The 12,273-nt window shown below is 41.6% G+C and overlaps 1 protein-coding gene and 1 pseudogene across 1 annotated transcript in view; one reads left to right on the top strand and one right to left on the bottom strand.

The window, feature by feature from the left end:
* BIVM (basic, immunoglobulin-like variable motif containing) overlaps positions 1–12,273 on the bottom strand; it is an 80,203-nt gene that overhangs the window by 13,643 nt on the left and 54,287 nt on the right. Inside the window, exons 13-16 of the mRNA XM_006846675.1 lie at positions 8,175–8,235; positions 5,327–5,470; positions 2,602–2,809; positions 1,206–2,303 (exon numbers count right to left, since the gene is read on the bottom strand). Coding sequence (XP_006846738.1) covers positions 1,206–2,303; positions 2,602–2,809; positions 5,327–5,470; positions 8,175–8,235 — 1,511 coding nt within the window. The remainder of the gene's footprint in view (positions 1–1,205; positions 2,304–2,601; positions 2,810–5,326; positions 5,471–8,174; positions 8,236–12,273) is intronic.
* On the top strand, positions 9,566–10,506 carry LOC102832969 (annotated as a pseudogene).

The raw sequence follows: 12,273 nt of genomic DNA, 5'->3' as shown, positions 1-12,273 counted from the left end.
TGTGCGTGTGATGGTGTGTGTCCACAGTATGTCTATGTTATTGCCGTTGTTGGTAAGTGTGTGTGTGATGGTGTGTGTCCACAGTATGTCTATGTAACTGCTGTTGTTAGTGTGTGTGTGACGGTGTGTGTCCATAGTATATCTATGTTACTACTGTTGGTAAGTGTGCGTGTGATGGCGTGTGTCCACAGTATGTCTATGTTATTGCTGTTGTTGGTAAGTGTGCGTGTGATGATGTGTGTACTAGTATGCCTATGTTACTGCTGTTGTTGGTAAGTGTTATTGAGTCAGCTCTGACTCACAGCGAGCCTGTTTTTGAGGAGAGGCTGGTGGTTATGAACCACTAACCTTGCGGTTGACAGTTAGTGCTTATCCTACAACAGCACACCAGGAGTCCCGTGTGCACATAGGTGTATATATAGTGGTTACGAATCGGGCTGCGAACCTTAAGGTCAGTGGTTCGAAACTACCAGCCGCTCCGCGGGAGAAAGATGAGGCTTTCTACTCCCGTAAAGATTTACACCCTCGGAAACCCTGTACAGGGTCGCTATGAGTCGGAACCGACTTGACGGCACTTAACAACAACAACAACAATAGAGTGTGTAGATGAAGGGGCTTCCAAAAGTTCATGGAAAAATTCCATTCCATTCCATTCCATTGTTTTTTAAGCTTTCTTATATATGGAGGGAATGATAAAGCAAATGTGGTGAAAAGTTAGAAACTGAGAAACTGGCTAAAGGAATAAGAGTTTTCTCTAATAGTCTTCCAATTTTTTTTAAGATTGTAGTTATTTAAAAAAAGTTAAAAAATAAGCTGAAGAGAAACTTAGCTCTACCTTCTCCAAGTAGGGCACCTTCACCCTTTTATAAACAGAAATAATAAGAATAGCAAAACAGGAACGTTTAAGATTAAAATGACTATTGTTTGTTCTTGATAAAGTCACTTAACCTTCTGGTTCAGTATCAGTTTAAAGGTGGGAAGTGGACTAGACTAAAGGATCTGTCAGACCCTATATAGATTTGAGTCCTGCTGTAGCACTGTAGGATAAGCACTGCTAACCACAAGGCCAGTGAGTCACACCCACCAGCCTCTCCGAGAAAGCCCTATGAAGGTGGCCATGAGTTGGCACAGACTCAATGGCATTTAACAACACAACAACTATGAAAATCTACCATTCCAGTCTCTAAAAGACTATAAATACTAACCATCAGATTCGCTGTCGTGGGAATTCATTTCCATTGGCTCCACCAACTCTGGAAATGAAATGAAATCCTGACATGCAGATTCAATTATCTCACTTTCTTGGATGGTTTCCAGCAAATTCTCATGCTGTTTAGCATTAAGTGACACCCCACTTTCTAAGTCACTTAGTGTCTCTGAAAGGACACTTGCTGTGTTACTCATTTCCTGCATACTGACAGTGCCAGTGATTTCAGAAGCACGATTTTTTTCACATTCTGTTTCGTCGTCGCCTGAAACAGTAGAGGAATCATGTTTACTCTCGGATGTGCCAGGATCGCTGTGTAGCTCAACAGCTTTAGGGTGTGATTCACCATGTGACACAAAAACTCTGTTTCCGGATGTTGACATCAGCTCTCTTCTCTTCTGGAGCCCAAGGGCATCACTGTGCAGAGCGCCTGAACTTTCTAAAGGAACAAGGCCTTTTCTACCCTTGACCGTGGGTTCATTACTCACTGTGTGAGCTAACGATGCTTGTTCTTTTTGAACACTAGAATCACTGCCTTTACAAAAACCTGTGCTTGGTAAATGAGCGGAGTAGGTCAGATCCTCTTCCTCAGTGCCGGCTACACTCTCCTCTACAAAGTTCACACTGATGGAGCTGGGCACGGCTGTGAGCAGCAGTCCTTTCCCATCATCTCTAACTGCAAGTCTCTCATCATTTTCCACATCAGAATTGTTCCTAAGCAGGTTTTTCACTTCCAACGTATCCATCTGCACGTCATTCCCACTAGGCACTCTCACTTCTTCGTCATCCTCAAGTGCTTTCTGAATAGCTAAGAGAGTCCTTGGTGACACAGAGCCTTCGTCTAGAGCAGCGGACGTGCTCTTGTCAGTGTGTCGCCTTTTGTTTTCATTCTCCAGCTCCTCCTCTGAGCTATTTCCCAGCATGGCTGCTTGCATAGCTAGTAAAGTTCTTGGAGATGGAGGAGTAGCACCAGTCTCTTTCTCTGGTTTCAGTTTTCCACACGGAGGTGACGTCGTGGCAGCAGACATGCTGTGCATTCTGCTGGAAGAAGGGAGAGGCTCGGAATCGACTTCTGCAGTTTTCCTAGCCTGCATGCCTTTAAATAAAAAAAGAAAACATTTCTAATTATGTAGTTTGACAGTGTGATAATACACTTACAGAAGAATAAACAAGAGAACACTGGTTCTTACAAATGAAATAGTGAATTTTCATTTTATTAGCAAATAAAAGTTAATTTAAAAAGTTAAAAGTAGGTTAGCATAATAGTGGTTATGCATTAATTACGCTATAATTATTACATAATTAGGACATAGTATTAGCCAGGGTGGTAATTTAGAGAATTCAGAGGCACAGTTTTGGTTTTTAGCTGTCATATCCATTATGCTGTGAGACACCTTTTATCAAGATGTAATGTGAAGTGTCTTCAGAGACCACTCTCCTCGACTCCACCTCCTTCAGAAATCCCCCTTCATCTTCATATTGCCTTTGGATTGGCCCCGAGTGCTGCTGATTCATTTCTTTTTGAACATTTTCTATGCGCTGGTTTAAGTCGTTTTTTTTTAGTAAACCTTTAAGCTGATACTGCGAGAAGTCATTGGACTCCTAAAAGCAAAAGAAATTAAAACAGTTACTCTTTACAAATTCTAAAACAGATAATATTAATATATTTCCAACACCAGGCAAAGAACAACTGATTTTTTTTCATTTGATAATGTTTTCATATTACCAAAGTACAAATCTGAACAGTAGGAAATCTATAAAGAAACTGTTGTTACTACGCATGATTTAATCCTTTTCTCAAACACATACCCTGAGCATCTAATGCACAGCAGTCACGGTGACATTCTGATCATGACTTCACAGGAAGTACCCTGGAATGCCAGCAAGAACCCAATGAAGCACCCCACACAGCTCCTGGTACATAAACTCCCACAGTGAAGCAGAGCAATTACAATTATCAACAACAATGTTGTTGCTATTAAATGCCATTAGGTCAGTACCAATTCATAATGACCTTACATAGTGTTTTAAAGGAGTGGCTAGTGTCTTGAACCACTGACCACGAGGTAAGCAGCCCAGTGCTTATCCCACAGCGCCACAAGAGGACACACTGATAAGGAATGTTATGTGCTTAGGGCATTCTTCTAAGTGCACTTTCCCATATGGAGTATCTCATTTCATTCTCACAATCACCTTATGAGGCAGATACGATTATCTCCACCCTACAAATAAAGAATCTGAGACGTAAATAGATTATGTAATGTCCCTAGAGTGAAATGGCTAACAAGTGGTAGATTTAGGTTCAGAAGGAAATTATTAGAGACTGCATCTATTGTGACTATCAATATTACTGTTAGTACTTGCTATTACTACAATTATCAATATTATATTTGCCCAATGTACAGCTATACAAGCTGCTGACCTAGAGTTTTCCACTCTATCAAAATTCTAGCTTCAATTCACCTCTATCACATAGCAAACAGGAAACGATGTGGTGGCAGAAAGACTAAACTAGAGTACATCATTAGAAACTGGTTTGTTCCCCTTCCATTCCTCCCCAGTACTGCTTATATATCTGGACTCCAGGTATGGCACCGTAGGCTTAGCACTGGACTCGAACCACGAAGTCTACATTTCACACCTACCAGCTGCTCCTCAGAAACCCTAGACAGACAGGGTCTCTATGAGTCAGAATCAACTTGACAGCACTTAACACCACCACCACTGCTTATACAACCTGAATTTCATTTCCTCAAGTCCCACGTAGGAATCCTTTCACACTCACTCAAGCCTAGGATTTTCCTCTGAAAAGGAGATCAATTTATTCTATCCTTTGTACATCCAAAGAATATCATGTCTAAGTGCCTTAGTTTTTCCTATCTTTATATTCTTAGTGGGAAACAAGGAGTGATGAATAAAGAAATATCTCCAGCATTTTTCATATTTTTGGCATCAATTTTATGAATATTCAAAACCTGTTGGAAAGAGCCCTAACACTATATCTATTCCCCAGGATAGCACTAATGTAAAATGATTCTGCTCTATAGTGGAGAGCTCTGCTGGGGACAACAGGAGCAGAAAGGGAGACAGACTCCCTCACCAGCTAATGACAGTCATTCATGGTATAAAACATGATTGAGGATGGAAGACGTGCTCAACACACCCAACTCCATCCACCATCCCCACTGAAGCTTATTGTGGCTTCAATTACTTAGAATGACCAGGTACTCCAAGTTGAGGAAGACCTACTACCACTGTCTAGAAAGAGCGAGAGGGCGAAGGGGAGCAGAGTGCATTCCTATGGCTTAGCAGAGGAAGACATACCTGTAATTTCAAGTTAGAACATAACATATTTCTCTACTGTGATCAGATTCCATACTACTGTGAACTCCTGGTGTGGCGGTGTAAGACCAAACACAGCACTGAACTGAGAACCAGCCACAGGGTTAGCACTTCAAACTCATGAACTGCTCCTCAGAAACCTTATGCAGGGCCACTACAAGTCAGAACCGACTCCACGGCACTTAACAACAACAATTAATAATCTAAAAACAGCCTATACCATGGGTTAAACAGATCTTACGAGCTAGCCTGAGAATTATACTTTGTTGTTGTTGTCAGGTTCCATGGAGTCACTTCCAACTGATAGCAAATCTGCATAGAGTTTCTGAGGTTGCAAATGTTTGTGGAATGGCTGGTAGGTTTGAACTGCCAACCTTGTGGTTAGCAGTCCAGTGCTTATCTTACTGTATTACCACTGCTCCAAGCATGCATTGGCACTAATTGCATGAAATACACTGAGTAAAGGACTGGAAATACAAGTGAGAAAGGCATGCACATTGTGGTGCAGCTGACTGCTCTGCTCTGCACTCTAAACAGATGCTCCAAGGCGCTATGAGAACAACATCAGGAGATAAGACACAGTCTCGGGTGGAGAGCCAAGGAAGATGTCTTGAGAAAGTGCTTACAAATTCAAGCTTACATGATGCTTCACAGAATCTCTCAGAGACAGAAAAGCTGCTTACTAGAAACTGCAATATTTTCTAAGAAATTCATTTGTAACGAAAAGTTTTGGTGACAGTCGTGATTCTAAGCATTTATGTACGTTATATGTTTTACCTCTGGCATTGCTTCAAAGAGTGTTCTTCTTCGCTTGGTGAATTCTTTCATATCAGTCAAGATTTCATGTTTTATTTCAGGAGGGAGGCTGTTGAAGTCTTCAGATTCAATATCTATTGCTTGAGGATTATGAAAAAATTCTTCCTGTAAAAAGTAAAATGTGAAAACATCAAATTTACACTTAATACACTTAATCCTCTTCAAAGTGACCAACACTTATTGTGCTTATATCATATAGGTGTACATACTCAACAAGAGGTATCAAAGTGACCAGGCAGATTAGGAAATGTATCCATTCATCCACTGAAAAGAAAATCCATTCACCAGGCAGCTCTATGGTCTGGGAGCTAACATACTGTGGTGATCAAGTCAGACAAGGCTCATACAACAAGCCAACACATACACAAGATACCAAGAAGTGCTTTGAAGAAAACAAAAGGTTAATGATTAAGAGAGTGATTAGGAGAAAATATGAAAACATGACATTTAAACATGGAATGAGGAAGAGCAGTGCCGGTCATGCAATGACCAGGGAAAGGGGTCCCACAGTGAAGGGACAGCAAGAGCAAAGCACCTCTGCTGAGTATGAATCTTAAGGTTTTGAATAATGTTTATAATTTCCTTAACTATTTGTTTTGTTCTTAGCCTGAAATCTAAAGTGAAATTAAAAGAGAAAGTCCAAAGACAACAAAAAGGCCAATGTTTTTCTGAAATTTAAACTATTACCAAAAGTATTTAAAAGCCCATCATTTTAAAGTTTAAGCTTTAATTATTAAATATTAAAATTATTTAAATGAAAACTATTTAAAATATTATAATGATGTAAATATTAAAAGTATTTAAAATAAAACTATATCAAAGAACCCTGATAGCACAGTGGGCTCTGCAAGGTCAGCACTTCCAATCGACCAGCAGCTCCCAGGGGGAAAGGTGAGGCTTTCTGCTCCTGTAATGGGTTGCTATGAGTCGGAACCGACTCCATGGTACACAGTCGCCGCCGCCACCACCACCTCCACATAAGATAGCAGCTCGCCGTCTGGTTGCCTGCATGTGTTACTGTGTGCTGTGTGTGAGCCTGTGCTTCCCATGCCACCCCGCCCTGAAGAGGCGTCATTATGATTTCTGTTCTACAAAAAGGAGACAAGCCTTAAGACTGGAATCCCAAAGCCAGTCAACAGGAGAGCCCAGCCTTCCATGGAGGGCTTCTGACGAAAACGTACTCATTCTGACCCAAAGATGCTACCAATTACTGTTTGAAAGGCGCAAAACTGCCAGGAATCAAAGAATGCTATCCCCTACGTGAAAAATCATGGAAAAAATGTTTATTAAAAACCCTGTATATTCATTATAACTTCAGTTTTTAAAAATATTATGCACTAAAATACCTGTGATTATGATTTTAAAGTGTGTCCAAGAATTCTTAAATTCCTCCAAATAATTCTCCTCCACTTCAATCTGTTTCTAACAGATAACAGGAATCTTGGAGTGGCACTACAGAATTAGCACTGGACTGCTACCCACAAGATCGGCAGTTCAAACGTACCAGCAGCTCCTTGGAAACCCTTACAGGGTCGCTATGAGTCCAAACTGACTCGATGGCACAAAAGATAACAGTGGATGAGACGCTGCATTAATTTCCATCACTAAGCTGGAAACAGTAACACAGTGTCTGCCTGCCCCTTTCCCTTGAGATGCTTGTTTCTGGAACACAGGCATCGTGCTGTGCAAAGGCCCATGTCACATGAAGAGGCCACAAGGTGTTCTGGCTGACAGCCCTCACTGAGGTCTAGCAACAGCCAGCGTCAATGACCAAACATCAGGGGACTTCATCCCAACTATAGACTGAGTGTATCTGCAGTGGATACCCTAGAGAGAAGTACCTCGCTGAGGCCAGTCAACCACAAGAAGCATGAGAGATGAAGAAAATAAGTAACTGCTATTTTACATCACTAAGTTTTAGGGTGATTCATGCAACAGTAGATCCCAGGAACATCGACAGAGACCTATGTATAATACGGCACCTAAACACATACCTACGCACACACATACACACTCATTCATCTGCACAGAAGAGAGGAAAAGAATGGAATAAAATATACTAAAATATTCCTATTGTTGTTGTTGCTAAGTGCCATCGAGTCGGCTCTGACTCATAGTGACCTTGTTTGGATTTCCAAGGAGTGGCTGGTGGGTCTGAACCACCAACCCTGCGGTTAGCAGTCCAGTGCCAATCGTACAGCGTGTTATAGGAAGATCTCTAAACAAGCATGTGTGACGGAAATTCACAATGTTCATAGGAAAATGGAACTGAAAGAGAACGGAATTTTTCACCAACTTTTTGAAGCTCGTTCATATTACTTTATCTAGTTACTTACACGTTCTCTTACTTATTGGTTAGTTGGAAATAAAAATGGGCCTATTTTGGATAACCTAGACAAGGGTAATGGCAAACTCCATGTATGTGCATATGGGTGTCCATGTATTTTATATGTACATATGTTGTTGCTAAATGCCATCAAGTTGGTTCCAACTTTTCTGAGAAGCTGCTAGTGGATTTGAACCACTGACCTTGCAGTTCAAATCGACCATGCAGCCCAGAGTTTATCCTACACACATGCATGTGTGTGTACATATGATTGTGGTTAGCAGCCCAAAGCATAACTCACTATCCCACCACCAGGGCTCCTTAAATTCATGCTACACCACTGAAAATCATTTCCACGTCCTTCACAACAAATCAAAGTATATAGTCCCTCAAAATAATTATTCAAAATTATCTGTAATTTTGGAAATTACTTTCGTTTATAAGTATTTTTAAAGATTACATAACTCAAAAATTACTAAATACCTGTAATGCTTGCTTTTGATTCATTCTTTCTTGCCATTCTTTTTCATCTTCCTCTTCTGAGCTGCAAGTCAAGCATACATTTACTATAGGATTGGAATGACACAGAAAGACGGATCAAGTGCAAAGTACTGAAGTTACAGGAGTTCAACAGTGACCGTGCTGTCACTGCTCTGACAATCTAGTGACGAACACAAATAAGTCAACAACTCCACGGCAATTCAGTAACTAGCAACACAAGGAAAGAGCAAGTGGCTAAAGAAGAAAAAAGGAGAGTCACTTCATTCCAATTTGGTGGGGAGGGTGTCACAAAAGCATTCAGAAATATCCTCCAATTACCTACCCTGTGAGGAGTAAGTCTGGAAAATGTAAGGGATTCTAGTTCATAATGTAGTGGAGATTCATGGAGACAAGTGTTTCAAGAGAGGAAACAAGTTCTCTAGACATATGGAAACAAGGAAAGAAAGCTTGTCAAGGATGGAGAAGGCAAAAGATAGGGCTGGAGAAGTTCATAGTACTCAAATCATCCTATAGGAAGTGAGAACTGGGAAGCGTTTTAAAAAGGAAAACGACAGTATTACATTTATGTTTTAAAAACAACACTAGAAGCAATCGAATACGTCCAGGACAAGCCCCCCTATAAGAATGAAAATCAAAGGGAACACATGAGCAGTCATGTAAGCTTACTGGAGACCACAGTGGTCTACTGGTGAGTGGAAGAAGGGGAAAGGCAGCAATGAAGAAGTGGGCTGAGTTCAACCACGTTCCACAGACTCCCACTGACCTGCAGATAAGAGAGAGAAGAGAAAGTTCTAGTTGGTACAAAGTGGTGAGACCTGGGGACACTTGAGCCCATGGACAAGAACATAGCCACAGAGGGTTAGAGCTGAGAGTGAAGTATCCAGCTGATATGGAGTGAGAGGAGGTGCACAAGAACACTCATAGTTGCAGATAGTACCCATCTGACCTAGCCTCAATGGCTGGATGATCAGAACTCGACTAGAGGAAGGTTAAGAGAAAAAAAAAGAACAAAACAATTTTTGATAAAGGAAATGAGGGTAAATTGCTACAATTTGATGAACCTGACCTATACTCATGGAGGCAGTAACTGTAAATGCCAACAGAGAGGGAAGGAGTCCTCATATCAAGTATCAATGCTGTCCCCTCTGTACACAGGGTAGATAGGGACGGGCAACTTAGACACTGGCTACCTAAAATGAGGGAGTGGCAATAAAGGCACAAAGTGACTGGCTTACAAGGTTTCAAGAGGGAGTTTAGTTTTTAAGAGTGTGTGGGGAAGCCCACCTTTGCTCTGGATTGTCCAACACACAGCTTCCCGTGGCCACACACCAACATTAAAGTGATCTTAACTCAAGACAAAGGTGTGGACTATCATGACATCCATCTGGGTTGGACATCGAGGGACAATTATTAAAAATTATCCAGGCTTCAGCCCATCAGTGGATGCTAACGTTGTTCACAAGGCAATCAGAGGAATTGGAACCGATGAGAAGAGGCTCGTCAACATTCTGACAGAGAGGTCTAATGCACAGAGGCAGCTAATCATCAAGGAACATCAAGCAGCGTATGGAAAGGAGTGGAAAGACAACTTGAAGGGTGATCTCTCTGGCAACTTTGAGCATATAATGGTAGTTCTCATAACTCCACCAGCAGTGTTTGATGCAGAGCAGTTAAAGAAATCCATGAAGGGAACTGGAACAAATGAAAATGTACTGACTGAAATTCTAACCACCAGGACAGGCAGGCAGATGAAGGAGATCTCTCAAGCCTACTACACAGTATATAAGACGAGTCTTGGAGATGACATTAGTTCTGAAACATCTGGTGATTTCTGGAAAGCTCTGTTGACTTTGGCTGATGGCAGAAGAGATGAGAGTCTGAAAGTGGATGAACATCTAGCTAAAAAGGATGCCCAGCTTCACTATAATGCTGGGGAGAAGAAATTGGGCACAGATGAAGATAAATTCACCGAGATCCTGTGTGTAAGGAGCTATCCTCAACTGAAACTAACATTTGATGAATATCGAAATATCAGCCAAAAGGATATTGAGGACAACATAAAAGGAGAATTATCTGGGCATTTTGAAGACTTACTGCCTTTTTGGCTGAAAGACTGCATCAAGCTTTGAAGGGTGCGGGAACTGATGAATTTACTTTAAACAGAATAATGGTTTCCAGATCAGAAATCGACCTTCTGGACATTCGAGTGGAGTTCAAACAGCATTACAGCTATTCACTATATTCAGCAATTAAATCAGATACTTCTGGAGACTATAAAGTCACACTCATAAAGGTCTGTGGAGGAGATGACTGAATCCGACAGATAATTTCCAAAGGTCCCCTGCTCCCACAGTGGAATCTTCCAGCAGCTACTCATACGTCTCTCTCTAAATATCGACAAGTATAAATAGTGTAAGCAACAATCTGTCTTCCTAATAGTCATTTTCACTGCCCCATAACAACAATAAAAAATGAATATTTTAGAGCACCTCTTTTATAATATAGTTGATTCTAAATTAAATCTTAGAATACTGTTAAAGTTCTACTAACACTATCCAAATGAGAGCTCTGTTTATGAAATGAGAATCTTTGTATGGTCCTAAAACATTAAATATAATAAAATACAGGAACTTTTAAAAAAAAAGAGTGTGTCTGTGTGGGGGGGTGGGGGGTGGGGAAGAGTATCCAATGAATAGCTTTCATCTTGTCTAGATGGGTCTGGTGAAAAGAGATGGGGATAAGATTCTTACGAGTCAACAGTGAGTAATTGTTATCTTGACTAATTGCGACTGTCACAATTGTAAAGGTGGAAGTTTTTTTAACAAAAACAGGGGAGTGGTTAATCTTAACAGTCCAGAAACAGAGGACCCCAGGACCATCAAGGGAGGAGAGCACACGTGTGGAATGCAAGACCTTATCCAGAGAAGCAATGACACCAGAGATGGAGGCAGAGATGGGGACGTGGAGAGAGGGAGCAGCAAAGGACTCTAGATTTATGGGAAGAGAGGGACTAGAAGCTGGCAGCCAGGAGGCAGACTTGCAGAATGTGCCCTTTGGTGGTGTAAATTATTATATATGCCTGCGTGTTTAAAGAAAAAATAGCTAAAGTGAATAGAGAGAATACTGTTAACTGATTTAGGGGATTATAATGATTGTAATGAAACAAGGTGTATGATTTGTTGAATGTAAAACTAATGATATGCCCTGTAAACTTTCACTCAGTCCACAATAAAAACCTTAAAAAACAAACAATACTGGAGACTCTGGCAAGATCTGGCAGACTAGGCAGACACAGATCTACAACAAAGTTAAGAGAAATCATAGGAAACAGACACAGATGAAAAATCTGGAACCCTGAACTTCACAGGAAAGATTAGAGAAGTGGATTGAGTGCTTGCTGGGAGAAGCTGAGCAGGGAAACTGGTGAATGGCTGGCCAGATGTGGCCCGACCATCTTGAACTTTTTCGAGCAGCTTTGGTAACAGAAGGTGGCCTGGTAGAGCCTGACACGGGCAATGGGACGGGTGAGATTCCTTCTTTCTCCCCATGCTCCACCATCATCCACCCCAACCTGCTCTCTGGGAGTGCAGGGCTCAGCGGTTGTGAGCCATGCTAGTGTGAGGTGGGGGCCAGCTGCTAGCTTTGGTGCATGAATTCAGGTGAGCTCAGCTCCAGACCCACACAACTTGGAGGCACCAGACCAGCATTATTCTAGCGAAACCCTCAGAAGCAGTCACCGTGCCCCCAGCCTGCCCTGTGGTCCTAACAGACACTGAAATCAACTCCATAAGGAACCTCCACGAACTACTTCTGGATTGAAGCCTTGAGCATAGACAACACCCAGGTCTACAGGAACTCCACCCCGAGCCAGGAACTCCACTGTCACGTCCCTCCTGCACCCACCTCGGGAGTGCCTTGACTGCCAGCACCTCCCTAGAGTTGTCTAAGCGCCAACAGCTGCACAGAGGTTTTTTTTTTGTTTCTTTTTGTTGTTTCATTGCTTGTGTTTGAAATTCTTTCTTCTCCACCTGCTTTGCCATTCCCTTGAATTTTATCCTTTCTATCTCCATTTTTTGTTTTT

Source organism: Chrysochloris asiatica, unplaced genomic scaffold, assembly GCF_000296735.1.
Source record: "Chrysochloris asiatica unplaced genomic scaffold, ChrAsi1.0 scaffold00029, whole genome shotgun sequence".
NCBI lineage: Eukaryota > Metazoa > Chordata > Mammalia > Afrosoricida > Chrysochloridae > Chrysochloris > Chrysochloris asiatica.
Note: the sequence above shows the minus strand (reverse complement) of the source record. Positions and strands in the feature narration are given on the sequence as shown.